This window comes from Thunnus maccoyii, chromosome 14 (assembly GCF_910596095.1).
Source record: "Thunnus maccoyii chromosome 14, fThuMac1.1, whole genome shotgun sequence".
NCBI classification, from domain to species: Eukaryota; Metazoa; Chordata; class Actinopteri; order Scombriformes; family Scombridae; genus Thunnus; species Thunnus maccoyii.
Window position 1 is genome coordinate 18,633,791 of NC_056546.1, and position 25,271 is coordinate 18,659,061.

At 38.6% G+C, this 25,271-nt stretch overlaps 1 protein-coding gene across 2 annotated transcripts in view; it reads right to left on the minus strand.

Annotated features, from left to right (window-relative positions):
• eys (eyes shut homolog) overlaps positions 1-25,271 on the minus strand; it is a 170,822-nt gene that overhangs the window by 2,765 nt on the left and 142,786 nt on the right. For both annotated transcript variants that reach the window (XM_042433937.1, XM_042433936.1), the window contains 9 exons: positions 24,072-24,180; positions 19,346-19,569; positions 9,613-9,785; positions 5,436-5,618; positions 4,254-4,420; positions 3,080-3,224; positions 919-1,093; positions 486-658; positions 213-374 (listed from right to left, as the gene is read on the minus strand). In XM_042433937.1, coding sequence (XP_042289871.1) covers positions 213-374; positions 486-658; positions 919-1,093; positions 3,080-3,224; positions 4,254-4,420; positions 5,436-5,618; positions 9,613-9,785; positions 19,346-19,569; positions 24,072-24,180 — 1,511 coding nt within the window. The remainder of the gene's footprint in view (positions 1-212; positions 375-485; positions 659-918; positions 1,094-3,079; positions 3,225-4,253; positions 4,421-5,435; positions 5,619-9,612; positions 9,786-19,345; positions 19,570-24,071; positions 24,181-25,271) is intronic.

Here is a 25,271-nt window from a genome sequence, read left to right on the forward strand (position 1 = left end):
TTTTTTGAGTCACTGTGTCTGAACAAAGAAGCCACCAGAGTTACATTTTGTGACTTGATTGTTCTGTATAACATGTACCATGGTGGCAGGACAGGGAGAGATGATGGTGACACTGGTACTTCCATTTCAATACATTGACATTCTGCACACTGAACATAATATTTTATTTATTCAAACATAGCTGCCTCCAGATATGGAACTGAATGTCCTACCAGCTCTGGCACCGAGATGCTGTGCGGCGTAGACGAGGATGCCATCAGGTGATAAAGGCTGGAACTGCATCTGCACAACAGTCCTGTGTCTGATATTCATAGGTGAGAATGACATCCAGGAGGACTGGTTTCCACTGAAGAATGGATCACTGATGGTCACAGCTGAGCGGGGAAAACAATATAGCAGTTAAATAATTGAATAGTGAAAGTCTTGTCTTATCAAATAAAGAAAAAAAAACATTTAATGATACAGTTTGGGTTCAACTATGTGACCTTTCTCGCAGTAGAGTCCCACTGTCCCCAGGGGGCACTGGCAGGTATATCCATTCGGGAGAGGGATGCAGGTGGAGCCGTGGGCGCACAGAGGAGGGGGACTGTGCTCCACATCACACACAGACACGGTCTCAGAACAGAGCGCTCCCTTCCATCCAAATGGGCACTGGCAACTGCAGACAGACACGGTCAGACGCTGGGAAAAAGCTTGTAAACACTGTCATTTCCTTTCGCTGCACTTGCACTGTGTAACTGATTTCCCAGAGGTTATGAGTGCGTGGTCACAATACATGCAACACATTTTTATAATGCAACATAGTCGGGTGCATTCAGCTCAACAATAAGGCCCGTGTGTGTATTTCATGAGTGGAATCATAACACCAGAAAATAAAAAAATAAAAAATCCAGAAAATGGTTGTTTATTTTCACTTACTACACAGATGAGCCAGAGTCTACGCATGTTCCTCCGTTCTTGCAGTGAACATGAACACACGGCGTGACTCCGCATTGACCCACGCTGCGCCCGAAGGCTGGATGTCCCGCAGGCTGTCCCAGCGCTTGGAACTTTCTGTCTCTTCCTGTTCGAAACTGCACATCAAAAATGCACCCTTTGAATAAGAACAAACAGACATATAAAATGCATGTTAGAGGCAAACCTTTCATTTCACTGTTAGAGGATTATCAGAGGAAACACAAAATGCTTTATTTTACCTTGTATGAAGATCAATGGTGCGTAAATTAAAACGTGATTAAAATCTGAATCGTGCTCAAATTAAACTGAAAACACCTCTTGGAATGTGTTCAGTGATTGAAATGAATTTCTTTGATGGTTATTTATTTTAATCACATGACAACAGATGGTTTCCTATCAAGCATTACACACCTAAATCCGCACATCTTTATTAAAAAGTAGGTCTTGAATCGGATGTACTAAAAACTCTGCAGTCTCTCCAGTTCACACCCAAGATGTCCGAGTTTTAAAATCCAGGTTTTGTTCCCTCTGTCATCATGCATCTCCCTCATCGTGTTTGCTTTTTTGCTTTTGTAATTCAATTTCATCAAGACAATATTTGCTTTGGCCTGTACCTGCAGAGCACAGGGCCTTCTATAAATATAATGCCTCGTAGTCATCTGCACATGCAGACTCCCTTCTCTCTGCCGCCTTAGTCATTGGCATAAACAGGATGCAGGGGGAAAACATCATGCTCGTTCATGAATATTCATGGCATGATGCTGTCTACTTGGCAGACTCAAGTGATGGTTGCGGTACTGCAAACATAGACCCGCCGAAAAGCGAGGCAGATTCATAAGGAAGATTATAAAAGGTTGGTTATTTGTGTGTTTGCTGCACTCGCTGACTCTTCTAGCAGAGCCAAGAAACCTGAGAAGTTATGTAGCAATAAACCTTCCTCAGAAAAAAAAAAGCTGAAAGTAAAATTTGCAGTAGTTTTTGCAGCAAACCTTTTCTTATAATACTGTCAAATCGTTTTAGAGTAAATTATCTGAAGAGTTATTGTGCTAATCTTAACATATAAAAAAAATAGTGGGGTTCAAATGGAAGTGAATGAGCCGAAGTCTGATAAAAAAATGTCTGACTCAAAGCAACATGACATCATAGCTTTTAATAGACAAGCTCCTCAGACACAAACTTCCTCCATTTCTTGTTATTTGATCAACAGCTTAAATTGAGACTGATTTTTTTCAGCAGCCACAGTACCTCCTCTGCCACCTTTCCACAGGGGAGTGTGGATCTGTTGATAACTGGGAGTGAAGTGCATTATCAGTGTGTTCACTGCCAGCCATCATGATTAGGGCTCGAGGAAGGTCACACAGATCTGATTAGACGCTCATGAGTTCTCATTACATCCTGAGCAGAAAGGTTATGGTTCCGCCAGTGTCGCCTGGCTCAGATAGTGCTTACCAATACCGGGGGGGGGGGGGACTGTGACGGTCTGAAACAGCATGGACAAACTGATGCTTTACCATTGCTGATTTGATTTTGGAAGCTTTATTTGGTAGGATGAAAAATAAATTATATGATCATGAATAAGAATACACAAAATCGCTCCAGTCCTTAGACATAAAAAGGCTCTTGTTCACCTCAAATGGATCTGCCATGACATTTTATAATAACAAGCCTCATTGCTATAGTGGAGAGACTGCTGAATATGGTTATGATGATATTCATAGCTGTTGTCATCATTACTGTTATGGCAATTTTGTCCCACAGCTCCGCACATTAGCAGGCACGATGAATGCTCTCACGGGGTCACCTGAGAGAAAGCATAAATGATGTTGATGATGACAAAGATTATTTGCATGGCACCCTCGTTCGACTGACTTATCAGCAGTGGAATGGATTCGCAGACAGCGCACAACTGGGGTGTGAAGTGATTATTAAGGGAACAGATACAATCAGCCTCAAAGCTCCGTTCTGGCCTCATACACACTTAGTCCAGGCCTGTAACTCCCTTTTTATTACGCACCTCCCCTCTGCTTACAAAGACAAAGAGATCCTGAGAGAAACTCCAAGCTCCAACGCTCTTAAATGCAGACAGCAGTGTTGGGTTGTAATGAAGCCATAGCAGTCTTACCCTGAAAGCCATGACGGAACCTGGAGCCAAGTGGCAGTAGCTCAGGGGTGTACTCATTATATCCACCTACAAAGAGATGGTTGAAAACATTGAGGCCCACCAGGGGTCCTGGAGATGAGCCTGTCCTGTTGCGTTGTCCGTCAACCTTAGGAAGACAAGCAAAAATGTCAATACTCAAGCAACAGTCTTACATCTGTAGGTGTCAGTTGTGGGAGCACAATTTATTTAAAGACTTGCCAAAGCTGACAAAACACATGACCTCGAATTGCTCAGTGTCCACTTATTAGCGACGCTAGCAACTATAGTCTCATGTTTTTGCCTCAGAACAGATTAAATTTTTCGAGGCATCAATTCCGCAGAGATCCTGGCCCTCATTGACTTGATATCGTCTCACTGTTCCAGCAGATTTTTCAGCCGCACTTAGATGATGCGAACGTCCTGTTATACTTGATCACTGGACCGAAATAATGTGTTGGAGCCTGATGTGCTCCAAGAAAACATTCACATCATTTTAACACCATTTATTGGCCGACACCACTGACACCAGGCAGGATAAATCTATAGATATACATTGTTCTTACTGTTCACTATATGTGGATATAGTATAAAATGGGTGTGAATGAAAGGAAAAGGCAGAATAAATAAGTGGAAAAACAATGAGCGCATAGAGGTAATGGGGAGTCACTGATTAGTTTGAAAATGACCTTTTTGACCCCTTAAAATGAAGCAATGTCTTACTTGTGACATCTCATTACAGGTTATATCATTAGTGTGGACGTGAGCTTGAGCAGTTCAACCAAAAAGTTCAATTTCCCTCTTGGATAGTTTCATTTGAAGGATTTCTGAAGTCCTAAACAGGCAAAATCGTCCAGTTTTTCACAAGAAAAGGGCAAAGTATAGATAAAAGATACACATAACTTTGTGTAGCAGAACTTTTTTCTTTCTTATCTTTTTAATCATCTGGGATCAACTATTTTAAAAGAATTGTCGTGTTCCAGAGACTTAAAACATTTTGCCAAGGAGCACTGAAGCTGTTCTGATGGTTTGTGGTTCCTAACACTTGTTTTTTCCTTTAAAGTGTCACCCATCTGTATATACAGTATATACAGTATGAAGTTATATGTATAGTAACCTAATTTCTAAAAATGATAATAATTTACGATAATCAAATCACCTTCAGCCATCCTGTTCTTTTGGATCTTCCAAATGCAACAGTGTGGATGTCGATCTGGTGGTTCAGTCGATCACTGACTATGGTTGCTACACCTGATCCAAGGTTGAATTTATGCACAACTCTCCCGCTGCGTACTCCCAAAACCAGGAAGTCATCGCCATCATTGCCTGAAAAATATTTGAAAAGTTTGCCGTGAACAAAGTTAAGCCAATACTCTAGATATATAATAGATAACATTTCCTGCTAAACATGAACCTGATCTCTAAGAGAAAAAAACTTCTACTTAACAGCATAAACACATTAATAACACACATATTGAATAAATGATACATGTGTTTTCCTAGAGATGGATTTTAGGTTGTGTTTCGTGTTTTATTATATATTTTGCCTCTGTACTTGTTGAATTTTGTGCAACTTGATCAATGTCATCAAACTGTGCTCCATTCCTCAGTGATGGTAATCAAAGATGACACTTCATTAGACCAATTATCATGTGAACTCTTCGTATTTCATCTATTCTCCTATTTTGCCTTTGAATTTGTGCAATTTCCAACAGTGCTGCTCACTCTCCTGACAAGTATTTCAGTACTCATATTGCTCTTGTTTTGCTTTTCTTCCACCTTGATGAATTGTACTCTCAAGAGAAAACAAGTGCAGAAGATCCACATGATCTTGTGTTGTTGTTTTTTTTTTCTTCTCTTGATGAAATATGCGGGTGACAATGGCAGGATGGTTACCTGCTACCAAATCTGACCCCACAGAAAGAAGATCCTAATTTAATGTGACGGATGCTGACAGCATCACAGTGCACCTACAACTCAAAGTCTGTTTAATGGAACTAACATTAATGCTTTTGAGATGCTTGGTTCACATGTTCATTTTACACTAGCAAAGCCAACAAGCTCCTTTTGAAAGTCATGAATAATACCAGTTTATCTGCCAAGAAAGAAATCCTTAGGGAATCCTCTTGATTAGAGGATCTCAGAGGAAAGTGGAAATCTATTAGATAGCACATTATCATACACAGTGAGTGAATCCTCTGAAAATGGCAGTAGCATTTCTATAAAAACGCCCTAATGGAATTTGACAACTAAAATGCAACCAAGGAGACACCTCAATGTTATTTAACGTGACTGTAAGAATCACTTTAAATTGCTGCACAGCTTCTAAGATTGAGCTCACCTTGTCCTTTATGTCCGACAAACATAATCAAGTTGTCTTTCACTGCAGATGAGTTACTGGCGAGTGTGAACTTCAACTTGAACTCGTAGAAGAAACTGAGGCTCGGGATGGAGGAATAAGCCACAAAGGAAGTATAACCAAACTCATCACTTCCACTGAATCTTGCACGAGTTATATTGATGGCTGCAAAACAAACGCATTCACAACACATTTTTTTAAAAAAAAGATCATATTCATGTTAAAATATGACTTGTGTCGGCTGTGCTGTGTCATTTGTATCCATCTTTCAGGAGTCAGGAGAGAACAGGTCTGATTCATCATGCTCTCTCATCACTGCTCACCACTAGGTTACCAAAAGATGGCACTATTGCCACACAATACATAGCAGGAGCTGGTGAAATATTTTCTTTTCTGAATGCTATTAGATGATGACCTGTTTTCAAATACTATTACCTCTTCAGTCCCATTCTATTTTCATTAGTAGCTGTTTAGGAAAGATTTTGGCAAGCAAGCATTGCTTCATACCCAGTGTTCACAAGGGTAGCACAATAATCTCAGTGATATTCAATTACAACCTCAAGTTTACTTATTCAGAACGCATGGTTGATTCAATAATGCTCTCTCTCGTATTCAATCTCAGCACACCCATCTACTTGATTTTACACTAGGGACTCAATGTAAATTTCCCCACGCTCACTCAAAATTACACGCCGCTGTGTGTGTGTGTGTTTTTTTTGTTTTTTTTTTAACAGCAGTGAAGATTCAAACACAAAACTGCTCTTCTTTACTGGAGACACCTTGCATATTCTTCTGCAGCCCCAGGCGATGGCTAAGAGGAGTTCAGAGCTCCCCTCTGCGACTGCCCTCAGCTCTGTTTGGCTGCTAAATTATTAATAAAGCTGGAAATGCCTCTGTTATCATCTCTAGTCTGCTAGAGCTGTATTTGCCTATTGTCTCAGTGAATGGCCTCAGTGTTGCAGCTACAGCTATTTTATTTTTAAGCTGCAGTGTGTTTAAATTGATCCCATTTTACATGATGATCCTTTTGCCCTCACTCAATAACAACTGAGCTCTGCCTCTGCTCTAGTACCTATTCAGAACACACACAAACATGTCAGCCATAATTGCAAAATTAAATTACCTTTAGTTTGTTTATGGTGGCCTTACCCTTGACTCTATTGTGTTATTAAATTAGACATTTAATGATATAAACTAATATTAGCAAATTTCAGATAGCAAGGAATTATTACAAATGTGACTGCAACTATTCTGTTGATCAGTAATTGTTGTTGTACTACACAATATTCGATCTTGTTATTATATACTTTTATCTGAATTTCTTGCACGGCTACGGCTTGAGTGGCTACTAACATTTCATCACTTTAACATCATAGCATTTTCTATTTTTGAAATGAAAATTGAAAAGAATGACCAGCATGTCTCTTTAAACAAGGAGTAGGCATAATACGGTATGAACTGTACAATCCCATCCCAAGAGAGTCATATATGTGTTCAGGCCATAGTTTGTAATGTTATATTGAATTTAATTACATTGTAAGGGACAAAATATAGTTAAATCAACATCTCTTTGACATAGTCTTTATAAAGACTGAACATTATAAGCTTCACAAAGGTTATATTGTATTATATTACATTAGATTTCGCATGTTGTGTTGATTTTGTGTTCATCTATAATTCACTGGACACTGAAAACTTTGAAGCTCCATATTTTGCAGCCATCCTGCAGGCAGGTTTAATCTTATACAGTAACTGTGAGCCTACAGTATGAAGTTGACTTTACTATCAGTTACCTTTGGGTGTGCTTAACAGGATACACTCATATGATAAGGGAGGTAGTAGTGTAGTAGTGAGTAAATCTTTAGGTTTCTGTTACTCATTTTGCTCAATCAACCACTACACAGACAGCGATTGAGCAGTGTATTTGATACTGTTTGTACAGGCAATTCGAAAAGAAATCATTGAAGTTTATTGGTGTACAGTAATGTGTTCCCGCTTTGTGGTTTGTGTTAGCTAAGCTTTCATTGCACAACACTGAGAAATACTGTGCACTGGCAGGGTCAAGGCAACTGTTGGTTACTAACAAAGAAGCTTATAGACTGCATGAAACGCATTGTTTTCAATTGGGTTTTTTTCTCTGTGTTCATTCTTAACATGAATCTTTAACAGGAAGCACGGGTAACTTGTGTACAAAGGTAGACCATTAATAATTCTGAGTGAAGTCATCTTAAATATCCATTAATGTTTCACGAACTCGACTCTTGAGGCATTCCAGCACTTCCTCGTCTTCCCTTTCCTCCATTTCCTGCTTGTTCACAGACTAACCTTATCAATTAAAGTGCACATGGGAACAAAAGTGAAAATATTACATTCAGAGAAAAGAAAACATATACCGTTTTTCTCACCTTTTCTCAAATAGAGACAAAGAGGAAAAGTACCAAAATATCACTCTCAGTATTTTGCTGATGACGCCACATGAGGAAAAAGTCTACAGGTCTCATGTACAAATAAGCCCCAAGAGGCAGGGAGAACTCAGGAGTGATCAGTTTTGACTCTAATCTTATCTGATGTTATCAGGATTAAAATTCAAATGTCAGCCATATACGTGGTGTGACACTAGAAGGTTAGATTACTCTGTTTGGCATGTGGGTGCTGAGAGTCTGTCAGGGGCTGTGGCATGGCTGAGCGACTTTATATGCCAAACACCCTGCTGCTCCAACAGTCAGTTTAGTCAAGCAAATCCCTTTGTTTCTGAGAACCATGACCTAACGAGCCTCCTTTTTATGATACTACTGTTTTTACAATTTTAAATGAACAAGACAGCCATACTAGCAGCTCTGTGATGCTGTAACAGTGCTTTGAGCTAACACTGTTAGTGTTAGCTGTGTTTTAGCATGCTAATGTGCTCAATAACAATACTAACATGGTGATGTGTGTAGCAGGTGTAATGTTTACCATGTTAACCATTTTAGTTTAACACATTAGCATGCTAACATTTGGTAATTAGCACTAAACACAAACTACAGCTGAGGGTGTAAGAAATGTCTTCTTTTTTTTTGCAGATATTTGGTATAAATCAAAGTATGAGACAAAGTATGACCGGATGATGGCATGAGAAATGTTTATTTATTTGTTGGTTTATTTAACAGGGACAGCGCACATTAAATGCTGTAAATGCGCCAGAGTTAGCCAAGAGGCTATTTTTCATCTGTATAGTCCCTGGACAGATGTTACAAAGTGATCACCGGTCAGTAAAATTCATCCTCTGGGGACCATAAATGTCTGAGCAGAATTTCTTGGCAATCCATCCAGTGGTTGTTGAGATACACTACTTCAGTATGTACAGCATGTTTTTACGGTCAAATGCAACAAGAATCCAGTATATAGGAAGAAGTATTCTGTTAATTCCACTGTCGATGCTTCAATAACTGGCACTCGGCTGTTTTTGTGTTTCAGTTTATTATTTAACACAATACAGGTGTTGGATGACCGACATGTCTTTCTGTTTCTGTTGTTAGGATGACTTATGAGCTACTACTGTCATGAGCTGATTTGATGAAAGGTCAAACTGTAAAAAGCTCAGAAAACATACTAATTATCGTTAGTCTTGGTTAGCCAGTCGGCTTTTAATGAACCCTGATCAAATCATTTTTATAGCTCTGATAGAAATAGAAAGTTATTGTACGCCAGGGTATTGTGTTACACAGAAGCCAATAATAAAATGGAAAATAAGTGACCACAGACGGGCAGAAGTGACAGCTAGCCTATTAACATTGCTGGTAATGTGAGAACACATCAACACCTTGCTATGGTGCAGCAGAAATCTGACAATTTAAGAAAAAAAATCTTCAGAAAAGTTACTTTGCTGAAACTGTAGTTGTAGGAAAATAAGTTCCAATGAACTAAAAAGAGTCAAAGCAGCCATGAGTTTTGCCTTGAATATCTGACTATTGTTGGAGGAAGACATTTCTACATCTTCTGCAGAATTTAGTTTCCTTTCATTACTTTAGTTTCATTAATTGTTAATTACTTAACAATAGAATCTCATTCTAACAACTATTCAAGGCTCTCATTCACAAACTGTTTGCAGATCAGCCCCTTAATAAAGCTGGTGAATCTACAGTGCATCGATCTATGTGGAGCTGTTTGTAACACTTACGTTCGTCACACAGTAGACCTTGTCTTCCGTAGGGGCAGAGACATACGGCCTCCAATGGCGACTTCGGGATGCACGTGGCTCCATGACCACAGGGGTTGCGCTCGCAGGCAGTGAACTGGCACAGCCGGCCTGTGTAGAGCGGGGGGCACTCACAGAACCAGTCCTCAGCATCACTAAACGTGTAGACATAGAGGGGGACATCATTAGGCTAGAGGTGAAAATGGACCATGACATTGTAGCAACATGTCCAGATGCTTTACAAGCTCACACAGTGGCCTACAGAACACACAGGGAGAGGAGTGACTGCAAAACAACCAACCCCGTAATAAGTGAAAGATTCAAAAAGATGTTAAGAGTACATGTTTCCAGCTTGGTGTAATACAGGAAATATGAGATCTGCTGAAGCTTTTGCGTGAATATACTGTGATGGGAAAATGATCTTGTTATGGATTTATTCATCTAAGTAGGACCAGCAGGATAAATCTGGGTGGGGAAACCTGGGTGGGTCCACCACTGAGGTGCCCTTGAGCATGTTCCTTAACCCCAACTGCTCCAGTAGAGCTGCACAGTGGCTAGCAGATCAGACTGCGGTTTTACTGGACAGCTTCCAGGTGTGAATGTGTAACTGTGTGAATGTGGTCAGGGTGTTCCTGTAAAAGAGAGCATTGCTCTCAGTGAAACTCCCCCCTGAATTAATAAAAGGTGAAAAAAAAAAGTAGCTACTGCAGAGGCAGAGTTTACTTCACATTTCTATTGGTAAAGGTAAACACATTCACACCCTGAAAAATAACAGCAGAAAGCAGATAATTAGTAGTGTGTCAGAAAACTTAAAATCAGAAATTGTACATAATTTTCTATGTCTTCTTTCCTGGATTCATATGCGTGTGCTTCCTCTCTTGGCAAGGAGAGGAGGGTGATCTAGCATGCAAAGTAATATCCAGACAGGGACTTTAGAAAATGCTCTAAAGATGTGCACAACTTTGAAAGGTAAAATATCAGATAGAGGAAGCATTGGTGGGGTTTCAAAACTATAAATTAATAATGTGTTTTGAGCAGCAGCACTGCAGGATGTATTTTGCTCCTTGAGAAACTGGCTCCTTGAAATTAAATATTTACATTCTGTCACCGGAGTTGAGCATTGTTAGATATGACTGTACTGAAGTACAAAAGGATGTTGTATAATGCAGTAAAAACTTCTAGTGTATGATTATTAACAGGCTGCTAATGTCAGTTTTGAGACATTTTAAGACACAATGGTACACAGCTACACACTGTCGCTGCCAATTGTGCCCATTATTTTTAAAATAACAGTCACAGATGGAAATTGTCATGTGGGTAAATTTGATGTTGAACAGAACAGGTAGTGTTATTTGTATAATGTTTGACAGGCTCCAAGAGCAAGAATCAAATATTTAATGGAGCACCTCCTGGTATAGTCTCCATTTTTCAACGCTTTGAGTGCTGCTAATTTGTCCCTTGCATTGTCAGTTAGTGTTTATATTTAAATGTTGGTGACACACAAATTGCGTGGGTTTCCTCCAGATGCTCCAGTTTCCACCCATAGTCCAAAAACATGCAGGTGAGGTGAACGGCTCTAAATTGTTTCTAAGTATGTGCGTGTGAATATTTTTGTCTGTCTGTGTGTTTTAGCTGTGACAGACTGGAAGCTTAGTTCAGGGTGTACCATGCCTTGTACCCAAAGCACATTGTAACAGACTGCAGCCCACACAAGCCTGCACAGGATAACATTACAGTACATTCATTTGGCAGACGCTTTTGCCCAGTGCGACTTACAAAAAGGGCATTCAAATTCAATAGAAACCTCCACTTCTATGCACTCTATGCATTGCCTCTGTGCACTGCCTGTTGGCACCTACATCCTATCGGACTTGAACTTAGCTTAACTTACTCCCCTGACTAGATCCCTGCATATGTTGTATTAACTCACTACATCGCTTTGCATAAAAGCATCTGCTAAATGAAACTGTAACATTGTAACAAGGATGTCATCCAAAGCACAAAATGCACAGATGGACATGTTTTGTTATGGTTTATGTCTTTTGTACATGTAATTTGAGTCAAATATCTCTTTACACACAGCAAGGCTAATATAGAACAGAAATACAAAAAAGATGGTTCATGAGGAATCACACAACACAAAGCAAAAATACCAACCTTGAAACAATTCACTATACCTTCATTGGATAAACAATTCTCTTCAGGCGCGTCGAAAGCAATAACAGTTTGGTGGAAGTCAAAATCAGACTAATCTTTGTGCCCTAAGAAAACAATTTTCATCTTTAAAAGCATAAAAAGCTAAAGAATCAAGAAGGCTGACCACATGTAAAATTTATGGGAAAAAAACAATGATAAATAAAACGTCACATGATTTGAATGGAGCACCAAAAAAATAAGCAGCAGATATCTCTGGCTCCAAAAAGGTAAAGTGTAGGTAGAAGAGGGGAAGGAGCACGGTTGAAAACACTTGAGTTTTAATTGGCCTAATCAAAAACTTGATGTGTGAGGTGACAAAAGGTTGTTTTAATTTCCCTGAGGCAATCCTTTTGATTACCAAATTGTAGTAATGTTTGCAGACTAATTTGAATATGTTAATCACAAATGCATAAAGTTGGTCTTCGCCACTTCTCACGCCATTCAAAGACTGCCCCGCTACAGCACACAATGTCTAAATTATTAAGGAAGACTATGTTTCTAATCTAATGAGTACCATATAAAGTGATGAATAATTGACCAGCTAGCTTATGATATCCCCGTCAGCTAGAACAATAAGCTGTGCGTCCATATGTATTTCTCAAAATTCGTCCCTTGTAAGCTATTTACGGAACGCTTCTTTTCAAGTGCTTGTTGGTATGCAAATGCTCTTCTACAGTAAGTCACTGATGAGGCTCTGCTGCCATGGTAGTCTTTAGTTCTCGGGATGAAAGCATTTAGCCCACTTCATCCTTTGTTAAAATAAAAAGGACCACTGGTTTCAGAAGATATTATTTATAGAGAAGAACTGCTTTGGTACTGAAACACCATTTGCTTTCCAGTGTTAAAACAGCCAACTGGACACCATTACACCACTGTGATTCTTGGTGGGAGAGAGGAAAAATCATTTGAACGTCGACTAGTCCTTCACTCAATTATTTGTTATCTGAATTTTAATATCAGCGAAGGGATGAAGTGGAATTTACACATGGCATTCACCTGACGTACTCAGGCTCCTGTTTGAGCAGACGGCTGTTCGATATTTTCCTGACCTCTTCCAGCCACCCTTGCAAACATTTCCTTGGCGGTGAAGAAGGGTGATGTCTGTTAAGTCTCCATCACAGAGTCTTTTGAAACATACTGCCACAGAAAAAAAGCATACTTTAGATGATACTTGAAACAAAATCCTTATAGAAAAGAGGCATAAAGTGTAAGGGAACTTTTCTCAAGAGATCAGACAATATTCCTCCAGCCCAACCTAGAACACAGAGCACTATGCAAAAAACTGCGCTTTTCTGCAACACTTTTGAAGTATACTCATGTTTAAACTCTACTCTTTCCAAATGCTGTCATATTATATTACATTTCTAAACTCCTGATACACTGACTGAAAAGGAGAAAACTTAAAACACCTTATAGAACGCTGTCCTCTAATAAACCAAATCCTCAATGTCTCACAAATAAAGCTGTAACTTCATGAATGAATCGATACAAGATGATATGTCAGCTTCAGACTTGAGTAAGGATCGCCTGTGTTTGGCAGTCATCTGTCAGTTTTACCAGCAACATTATGTGTAAGGTTTTCTCTTTCAACACAAAATTTCTACAGTACTAGAACTGCATGCTGTGATGTAGCACAATCACTGTTCTTTTCTCACACCAGCCCATAGCTTGTAAATAGCAACCTGTCATCAGGCCAAATCATGTGAAGTTCTACCTACTTGTATGAAACCGACGTAGCACTGCCAAGAAAAAAATAAAGCAAAAATATTGAGCTTGCAATGTTGTTGGAACCCCAAACTGAAACCGTCTTTAAAAGAAGGAAGGTGACAAAAAAAAAAGCTCAAACTATGACTGACATGCGAAAAAGGTAAGGGAAAAAAAAAAAGGTTTGGATAAAAAGGGAACGCCACTGTTAAGTGAAAAATGGGGAGCTCACCGAGACTATCTTGCGTTGGATGAATAAAATAATAATAAAATAACATGATGTTTTTGTCGTGACTGCTGTGGAGAAGTCTAATGCAACCTAACACATACCTTTAAGTGAAGAGCACAATGTTTTCCACAAAAGCCGTCTGCAGATGATGGCTTAATGCACATGTGGCTGCGCACATACACATTTATTCAATTTCCTCAAATCTATGACACATTCCTCTACGCAGGTTGTACGGTTCACCGTTGTAAAGAATAATTATTTTGCCCTTAATGTCTAATTTCATCACTTATATTGGTGTAAAGAAAGATTTGATTCCTGCAGATTGTTGCACTGTATGTCTACTGATTACATACTGTATAATTACCATTACAGAGTTTTACACATATTTACAATAATTACAAGGTAACTTCCTGGGTTATACTGAGGTCAAAATAATTATTTTGTATCTACAAATAAATGTAAACAACTATGACGGATGTTCTTGTCTGAGACCTTATGAATCCAGATAAACCTTTACTTACTGTACTCATCTGCTTGCTTACAATTTACAGGATCAGGCTGGTGATGCTCTTCATTTTTCTTACTGTCAACAAATCTCATGAAAAGGCCAAATTCAAAGTGATCCTAGTCACAAGTATTGTCTTTGTAGCCTCATATGGATTACTCCTTGTATCTTAGACCTACAGTTTATTATTGTGCAAAATCTAGTAAAAACACATCAATGAGCCACACTGTTGCAACGGTTGACATGTTCCTTCATTATGATGACCAGGTCACTATACTTTACCCAAACACACTATCCTGCTGATGCTGGAGCCCCAAAAGTATATTAATCTGCAGCTGAAAGTAGTCCCTGACAAATGCCCAATTTACTGCTTTTCGAGTAACATTTGCTGAAAACTACTGTGCTCAGCTGTTTTAGGAAATTAATTGACCTTTTTAACAATCAAACTATATATTTGTGACCTGTTCTCAAAGATTCATCTTTTTAGTAGGAACCAATGGGCTTCAGGTTGAGTGCCAAAGACAGGATAGGGAAATCGGAAAATACTGAGAGATGGACACACATTGTAGGTTTTGGTCTTTTCATGGAATTTGTTGAGAATAAGAAAAATAAAGAATAACGAAAACCTGATTCCTTACAAGTACTCTCATTCAGAACGCCATGATTATTATTTTCAGTTACTATTATTTTAACTCATTACTGTTTATATGAGACAATTCAGAACGTACATGAGTGGAAACTGAACTTTCCCAAGATGTCAGAATAACATACCGAGGAACTAAAAGTCTAAAGTTTGAGTAATCTGAGACTTGTCCCCACATCATTTTAATAATTATGCAATTATTTTCAGTCACACTGAAGCATGTCAAGGTTACATAGAAACTTTTTATACAAGAACACATCGATATGTATAAAATAACCAATTTGGCCAAAAAAACAACAACATTGCACCGTTGTTTTGAATGCACTTGTCCTCCAAAATTCAAAGACACAATGCAATAAACACTGTAATGAGCAAGTTTTCTTAAGGGATTGCAACTGCACACAGGATGATAGCGATTTGTTTGTTTCTCGTGCTGAATTAAAATAATTGTTTCTTGGACCTTGAGTTATTTTATAGGTACTTTGAAACAAGTATAGCTGGAACTCTGGTTAAAGATACAATTGGTTTCAGAGTCTTTGTGAGGAACACTTGCAAGCAGTAAAATGGAGCATCAGGAGACTTCCCTGTTAAGTGGAGGTTCGTGTGCCACTGAACCCGGACCATCACAGAGCGAGTCAGGCATCGTCTCTACTACAGCCAATTAGCAAGAAATAATTCTGTCTACATTAGTTCTGCTCTGTGTGTGTGAGAGCACACAGTATGCCCGTCCCTCTACTCAGTTACATATATGGATTTATTTATGTAATCTTTGTCTGTTCTGTTTTACTTCAGTGAGGTCACAAGAGGTCACATTAAAGGCGTCAAAATTTTTTATATTAACGATGGATGGAGATTCTGTGCATGTCCCTCAGCTCTATGGAGCATTTTAACTTCTTTCAGCTCATTGTTTTGGTTTAATGGCTCTGAGACATCCACTGTATCAGCACCAAACAGCAAACAGACAAAGTTAGCGACTATAGCAAGTAAACATTTAGCAGCTAAAGAGCCAGATATTTTTATCATGAGTTGGTGGAGAACAAAAACAGAGCTAAAAGAAGAATATTGGACTTACATTTGCCAGGTGGCCAGAAACCCCACTTCAAATGATGCTAACATTGCTCTATATCTACTGGATGTGTAAACAGACAACTGTTTGCGAACAAGTTTGTCATATGAACTGACACGCATAGATTCACATTTTGGGAAATATGTTTAATCGCTTTCTTGCTGAGATTTAGATCTGAAGAGACAAAGACTGGAAACAGGCAGAAACTGTTAGCCTGGCTCTGTCCAAAGGTAACAAAATTCATCTGCCAGCAACTCATAAGATCAGTAATTAAAATGTTATGTCTTGTTTGTTTAATCCGTACAAAACCCCAAGTGTTAAAAAGATACGTTGTGGTTTTACGGGGAGGTTATGTGGCGTAATATTGGCTAGGCAAAATCATTACCTGGAGTCTTGCTGCGTACCTGTGAAGTCACCAGGCAACCGGCAGAGAATTAATTAATTTATGTGTGGATCATAGACCCTAAACCATAATCCTTACCATGTAATTAATACATTAATATTACATAAAACACACCGGTAAGCATAAAAATATTTTGAAAGTGCTGTGTTTGCTTATTTCTATGCTAGTGATCTTCCTTCTATCTCATTGAAAATGTGAATATAATACATATCAAGCATACTGTAGTGTCTTCTTAATTTAAAAAAAAATCAAAGTCTAAAATGTTTAATGCTTACACAAAATATAAATAAACAATAAGGTGAACATTGCTGGGTGCAGCATACATGATCTCAAATCCAAGCCCCCATGCCCTAACCACAGACGCCCTGCAGGGTGCTGCCACCTGCTCCCACAAAATGCTCATTGCAGGCCCACACAAAGGCACGCAGGGATGCTATCAACAGCAGCACCCCACCAGGACATCCACTGACGCGGAACAGGGGATCCAGGTGCAAGTGTCCTCACACTTCAACCACAGGTTACAAGTCAAGTACGTCTGCATGTGGATTACATGGTAGGGACTTTGTGATCACATTTTACATATGAAGAATGTGCAGTTGTATATATGCATCTAATTGTTTAATCAAGACGATGACGTGATGCGTTTTAATAACTGTCTGACTGTATACTGTATGTGCAGGTGTGTTTTTTTATAGTGTTCTTTTCTTATGTGCGTGTACTTCTTGGAAACCATTTCTCTTCTAATATCTGCTGTATGTACGGTAAATCTTCTGATATGGTCTATGCAAAATGCAGCTGGGGTTTATTAATGACACAGATATCAGGCATCACAGATCTGGCACTGAAGAATACAAAAGCCATGGTGCTTAGGTGCTGATTGCCTGGCTTTTCACATTGATGTCACTTAAATACTTAATATGTATGTATCGCCGCCCAACCGCAAACCATTATCCTCTCAGGTTTAATATTGATATTTATACATGCGTAGGTGAACAGAAAACCACATGAAAGGGGGAGAGTGCAGAAATCCCCCCAATTGAACCCACAATCAAAAGAATCCCTATTCATCCTATTATACTGTGGCAGTGAAATCCAGGGCAACTAACTGAGCGAGCAGAGTCCTGTGAACTTCTGATGACCCCTGCATGCTGTGTGGTTCAAGAGGCTACTACATTAACGTGTATTCATCACGCAGATAATTGCAAGGCCCACTCTTCCGCACATGACAAGTCAATGTGACCACAATGCCACTGGCTCTTAATTGGTATTCTTGGAGCCATTCATATTCCAATATTCATAGTGCCCTTTTTCATTTCCTGTTTAATAAATGCAACTGTTAATTGATAGTGTCATAACACAATGAAGAAGCCATTTAGAGCAGCTATTTTCTGGATTACCCAAGGTGAAAGAGCATCTATGTAGTTAATGCATACTTAAAAAGACAGGCAAAATTGCTGGTAAGTGGGGTGTGATGGCGGTCTGATGAGCTGTGCTAGATAAAGATGAAGGAGGAACGGATAATCACATATTTGGCCCAGCATGAGGGATTAATTTTTCCCCAGGGATTACTGTAACAAAACTACTGTTACTGTTGCGACAAAACTACTTCTTTACATCTTTAAAGTATGGTAACTTTTGTCAGTATCTGTTTTGCTATTCTTTAGCCTCAGTAGACCATCTAGATGTTTAAGTTAACACTGCATTACTTCACATTTCTGTGTGCTGTTAAACTAATGAGAGACTACAAATCATAATCACAAATTGTGAATCCTCTGTCAATCTGTGTTTAATCATTTAACTTCTGATATGGAGAAATTATGTGACACGAACAATAATATTAAAGTTAAAAGTAAGATTATTTAAAGATTTAGTTCCTCTGTTGGAAGCATTGACCTGGCAATTCATTCACTCTATGTTAATGTAATACAATATCTCTTCTGCCAGAACACTGCTGAAGGACATTTTGGCAAGATGGTTTGTTATCTGTATTAAATGTCATATAATGTCAAAGCCCAAATCAGAATTCATTAGCAGGAGGTGGACTGACAAAATTTGGACTGAGCAGAAAGTTTGAGAAAAGCAGGACATGGTCAACAACGAGCTGACCTCTCTCATTGTGTTGACTCTTAACAGAAGTGTTGCTGGACTGAGGGAGAGCAGGCGCCAATACAGACCTTCAACAACACTGAAATATTAACCAACCTTTGAAACAGTTGTTATCGTCAATCTAAAAAATGAGTTTTACTGCAAAAATTGCATGCGAGTTTCAAACTTCACCACCAACTGTTCCAGCTTGTGATGACTGCTATACCTAGAGATGCCCCAATCAAATGTTCACCCTTCTATTTGATTAATAATCACTTAATATTGATTATCTGTTGATACTGAGTTAATATTTCACAGTGCACAGTTAGCTTAAAGTACGCCTACATTCAAATTAGTACAGCGAGTCCAATATAAATAAAATAAGCTTGACAATTTTGAGTAGTTCTGCATGAGGGAATGATTGGTGTAGGGTAGTGCAGCTGTCATTTCACTAGCTGGCTGACTGGCTTAGTGTGTGTTCAAAGCTCCCACTGCACAGCAACATTTCTATTTATGTTTTTTAGAGATTGGGAAAACAATTTAAACTGGAATATAAATACCTGCATCGGATACACAACCCTGCTTCATACCAGGTAACACGGGCATGAGAAACAGCAGGTCTAACGTGTAGATATAACATTAGACCTGCGTTTGCTCCTGAACTGAGATGTTTACAGCACAAGCATATCCAGTAAACACACATGTGTCCGTATCACTAGGTCTATTCGGCTGCAGTTCACCCCATTTCTGGGGCAATTTCTTGCATGCTATGTAATATTATTGGAGAAAGAAAATGTATTAGAGAAAGTTCTTAATGGCTTCTTAGTGGCTTTCAAGTTCAAAGGTAGTTTAGTCATTTTTAATTAGTGTAAGAGGTGACCTACCTGACACAAGTTCCTCCATTACGACAGGGAAGGTGTTGGCAGACAGGCGGGTCACAGTTCTTGATGTTTCTCCCTCTCACTGCCTCACCCACCAGGTAAATCTCTTTTGAGTTGACCTGAAGTTCCCTGATACAGCCAATGAATCTCCGTGCTCCCTTTGCACTCCCGTCATGCGTCTCCCAGTGGGACGAGACATCTCCAAGAAAAATGGGCCCAAAGGTTCCCTGTAAAAAACGGTGGAGAGCCAGTGATCAACACTATCGTTTACTAAATCACACTAAATCATACAATATATATGTCCCCCTTCACGTACTAGCTTTGCAGCTACTGTAAAAACATATTTTCAGTATCAGTGGGTGCGAATATATCAAGATTAACAGTAGTGAGACCTCACTGTATATCAAGATCAACAAGATTAATACCAACAGCTACCTGTTTTAGCTTGATGCAGTTTTAGAATAACTTAAGACAATAAACTGGAGTGATATCTTTTCTTTTTCATTCCTACTGAGAGAGAGGGGTAAAATATCTGGAAAAAATGTTGCAAGCTTTCTTTGATGTGAAGGTAATTGGGTAGAATTAATGCAGATAAATTCTGTGAACTTGCAGCTTATCCTACCATAACAGTCAATTTAACAAGTAAGACTGCATTCACACCAGATCAGACATTGCAGCACCTTCCTGCAGGGTTGTGCAGAGGTGTGCAGAGGTGTGGGTGTGTTTATTTGTGCTTTAGAACATAACTGCCGTGAAACAATCAGAAAATAATGTTTTATTTCTCTCATTTACTGGCCTTGTTCTCTCTACCGCTGCTCACTCTCTGCATTCACTTTCTAGTTCGCTCTACCACCGCTGCTCTCTCCCTCTCTTTCTCTCATCAGGAAGCCGACAGCAAAGCCTAACTTTACTTTTAACGTTATCAAATGAAGAGAGAAATGTCCTCCCCTCGTCCTAGTAATGTCTTTGTCCTCCCTCATGGCAGGTTGTACAGCTCCGATCAGTCTGATCGCTTACGTGATTGACCACCGCAGCGTGACGTTGGGTTGCATTTCTGCAAAAGTTGATTGCGGTCCAACTTCTTCCTGAAGGGCTGCTGCTGGTTTTTTGTGGCACTCCTGCAGCCTAAACGCACTACCCCCATTCAAATGAATGGGAGGACTGGCATTTTTGCCTGATATGGTGTGAATGCAGCCTAAGGTGGAATTGTGTCTGCTACCAAAGTGAAGCTACATTTTTTTAAAAAAAATGTAGCATAAGAGGGTTTCATATAACTTTATTTTACACATACAACTTTTAAAATGATGTTCAGTGGAAACAAAGACCTTTCCTGTTTCTATGCTTCAGTCTATTCCACGAAACTTCATGATGAAGCAACTTCAGCCTTAAGCTAGGTTGTGTCCATAATTATGTGGATACATTTGAAAATTCAGTTGACCATCCCTATTGGATTGTCAGATGGTTTTCTAAAGGTTTATCATTTTAACAGAAATAACAAAACAATAGAAAACACTCCCTCTTCTATTTTGACAGTTTCCAACAACTCCAGCTTGTTAACATGAATACTTGTGTTTTATCACATTGGTCATGACAGATATGAGTGCTGCTTTGCATGCTACTTTTTCATACTCATTACATTTAATACCTCACTTTAAAAATGCTGGCCTCTCATGTCATGTATTAAAATGGTTGAAGTTTTATCTGACAAGACATGATTCTGTTGCTATGGGAGGCTGTGTGTCACAAACTATAAATCTTACAGATGGGGGCCTTTGAGGCTCAGTTCTTGCTTGTTTCTCAACATACTTCCTTTAGGAAAAAGAGGATTTTGGTGTAAATTTTCAAAGTTATGCTGATGATAACCATCTTTCTACATCTAAATAATATACTGTAGAGAATGTGATTTTTAAAATAGCGCTGTGATCAAATTACACTGAATCTGACGTTTCTAATTTCATATCAGTCTGAACAGTTATAGCAGAATTTATGTGACTTTGATGTCCCTCCAATGTAACATGCGTCATGACTCCATGCTGGCGCCTGAGGAGAGGTGTTGGACAGCTGCAGTGGAGGTGTTCATCGGAGGGACAGTGAGGTGTTAGACCACATTATCATTTGTGATGTTGGCTTAATGCGATCTGAGCTTTAAATGACATAACTGACGCATATTTGAAAGCATATAAAAAGAAACCGGCAACAGGGTTCACAGGAACGTGTGTGTAATGTCAATGCAAAGTCAAGAGCACTAAATCTAGCTTTAACAAAGCTGGAGATTCAAATAAAATATGTAGCTGGATACTTTTACAATGAGCTAGACCTTATTTTATGTGATACAACCAGCTATGAGCCATTGGAGCTGCATGATAACTGTGGACTGATAAGTAATGACTTCATACACTTTATGGTGTCCTCAAGTGTGTTTATCATGTTTAAGAGAAGAGTTCATTTGAAGGATTCACTGATGTAATATTCATGACTTTGTGAGTGGACTCACAGCACTGAGTTCTTGAGTGCTGGATACTGATTTTTGAGTTCTATTTAAAAGCAGCACCAGTCAATGTGGTCTCTGTTTCATTAATATATTTCAACATGTTGTTTTCACTCATGTGTACCAGTTCAGATGAGTGACTTGTCACCAGGCAAACAGTGGATCTGTGTAGTTAATTGGAATCAGGAACCAAAACCTCAGTTAAAATGCAGCAGCAAAACTTTCAAAGTGAGAAAAGTAATATGGCCATATTTCTCTAGTTTAAACATATTTTGATTTTAAAACTCTCTATCTTTGCTTACAGATTGAGTTGCTAAACACTAAACACTGACTCATTTTACAGACTTCAAGCCTTCCTATAATTACTTACAATTTGACATATGCCAACTTATTTTAGTAACAGATGTGATTTTCACTGACATATGCTAAACAGTGATGAGACTCCACAGTCTAGATTGGAAACAGACAGTAACTAACTTCATGATTCCTCTAATGTTTGCCGCCAGGCCAAACTGTCTCAAGTTCCTCTGTGGGTTCACGATGTCAAGTCAGTTTTATTTAAACAGCTGAAAAACCACAAATGACAAATCACAGATTTGCCTCAAAGGGCTTTACAATCTGTACTGTGACTCCCTCAATTCTTACATCCCTTCAAACACTGTAGCCTGTCAGTGCTTTTTTCATTGTTATATTCCAGTTGCTGCCAGCAAATCTAATCCTTTGTGTAATCTTATTTTGTTTAATTTAACTGAAACTGAAATGAAAACCCAATTCATATCCCACTATATCTCTTAACCCCTGTAATACATTAGAGCTGCATGAAAGCTGGCATAAGTTAACAACCAATCAATGTGGCAAACTAGTACTGGTGTAATGAATGTGTTATTAACAAAAAAAACCCTTGGCCATCTCAAATTAGAAAACTATAAATCACATTGAGGAAGGGGAGGCATGTTGAGCCTGTGGGAAGGTTGAGCCCCTTTCTCCGTCTTTGAAACTGGAAAAAAAAAAAAAAAAATTTAATAGCAAATACAGGTGTTGTTAATCAAACTAATGAGCCAGAGTGAAAAGACTTGCCCGTGATTAACAAGTGAAAACTAGTTTAGTGCTACTTACATGCTTGCCAAGTGTGATCGTCATGGCAAATAATGTAACAGGTGCACATGTTTTTGATGGAGGCTCCTGTGCCTCATTCATTAAACAAACTGCTGTTAGTTACAGAGGGCAAAGCTGACTTTGATAACATCCAACTAATCTGCTCATGATGTATTTGTCATGACTTTTATAAGTGATTAAGTGCAATAATAAATAAACTCATTAAACCTATGGTTTGACTGCATATCCACAGGCAGCAGCTCTCAGGCAGAGCTTTTAGCTAATATAAACTAGCAAACTGACTAGATGTTGTTAGGATTGAATATTGTTTGAAATCCTTTGATACTAGTGCGAATATGATGCCTGAGCTTTTGGTACTGATAACAAAACATTTTTTCACTACCTTTCTTTTGAGTGAACATACAATTCACATTTTTTCATTGAACAAAAGCTAAACTTCTCAAAAGTTAAAGGTTGTCTAATCACAAGCAGCTCAATAAGAACTTAACTACGATTTAAATCAGAGGTTGTTGAATCAAAGAATATATAATAAAGATATTCTGTGCTATTTCAGTTGAGAACAAAAAAATGTATTTTGTATTTTGAAGTTCAACACTCAGCCCTTTATGTATGCAGATTTTAAATGTAGGTGAATCATGAACCATAATTGCAAAACATTAGCAAACTTCCCAGTTTAAACAACATACTAAACTGAACAAGAGCACTAATTCATACGGCATCTGATCTCAGAAAAGTTATACTAAATGAGTGAATAGAGTGATAAACATGTTCCCCAGCATGAGGAAAAACACTAATACAAAAACTGTGATAAGTCTGCAGAATTTTCTTCAAATTATTGATATTCATGAACATATCAGCGTATAACTGTTATAATGATTCTCTGCGAAAAAACATACAGTAGGGACATCAGGACACCTGATGCATTAGCTTTAATAGTTTGCACGCGGATACTGTGGATACTGCATGCTAAAACATATTGCTGTTTTAATTAAAATTTTGATATGTGTAGGTATACTGCACTGTAAAGGGAAGGATGCACCAAAGACATGATTATGGGGTAGAAATGCAAATTTAAGATAGTGGTTGTACATGGGGTTGTTCTGACTGCATGACAGGTCAGGTTACCTCGGACGCGGGGTGTGAAACATCCTCCTGGAGACGCTGAGCTGTGCCATTATCTACAGCTATTTCAATCATACATGACCCTCCTTGTTTGCCAACAGGCAGATTGTATCTGTTGAGAGAGAACAGACACAGACCAGTTACACATGATGCTCCCCACAATATTTGACACTCACAATAAATCCAGCAAAGCATGAAAAATATTCCGATGGAGACAGAGACAGAGCAGTCACAGTAATGGAGCTGCTAATGCGACCGTTGAGACTATACTATAAACTGACTGTGTATGACTACGTATACATTACACACTATTTTATGAGAAACTTTATGCACTGGTAGATTGGGTTGGAAGCAATGGTGCATTTTGTGCCCCACAAAGCACCCAGAACCCAGGAGAGACAACAAAAATAGCGAACGGCTTCCACAGCTGGATTTAAATAATAAGGCTAGAAATAGGTTTCTGCTCAGTGCTATGGTGGTTTTCTTTAAGTTGTTGTGTTTCTCAGCAGATATGAAATTCCCATAATCATGCCTGTAAATACATTAAAGATAAACCATGGAGCAAGATAACCAGTCAGAACCAATATCCATGATAATGCTCCAAATAAAGCATATAATAAAGATAATAAAAATAAATAAACAATAATAATAATAATGAAAAAAAAAATCCCAGCAAAAACATGATCATGAGTGTAAGTGCCCATTATGTCATTCAGGATTAATTAATGATAAAAATGAGGGCACAAACTAGATATACATTATAAACCTAATGAGTAGGAAGACAATTTTATCATTTGACCCTCTCTGTCTCTCTTGGGAAATATACAATTGTACTAGTCATTAATGTTGCAGCCATAATGTTAAGTAGCTGGTCTACTTGTGTCATATTCCAGCTTTGGCAAAGTCAAGTGATTCCCTCTCTCCAATTCATCATTGGCTTTACATCTGCAGCATACAATAGCAGCCTCTTTACAGGACTGTACATTATGCAAAAGGTTGCACACACCATGCCAAACACACGTAAAGACGCTTCTGTTAAGGAGTAATCCATATAATGCACTTTTGTTCCAAAGGTTTATTCTCTGTTTGCCTGTAGACTTGTAAAACGATTGATATGGTTTTTTATTTGCGAATCTGCAAAAGTCATTCATCCATTCTTTGTGACTGTATCACTGTTGATGAGGAAGAAACCCTCAAATGTCT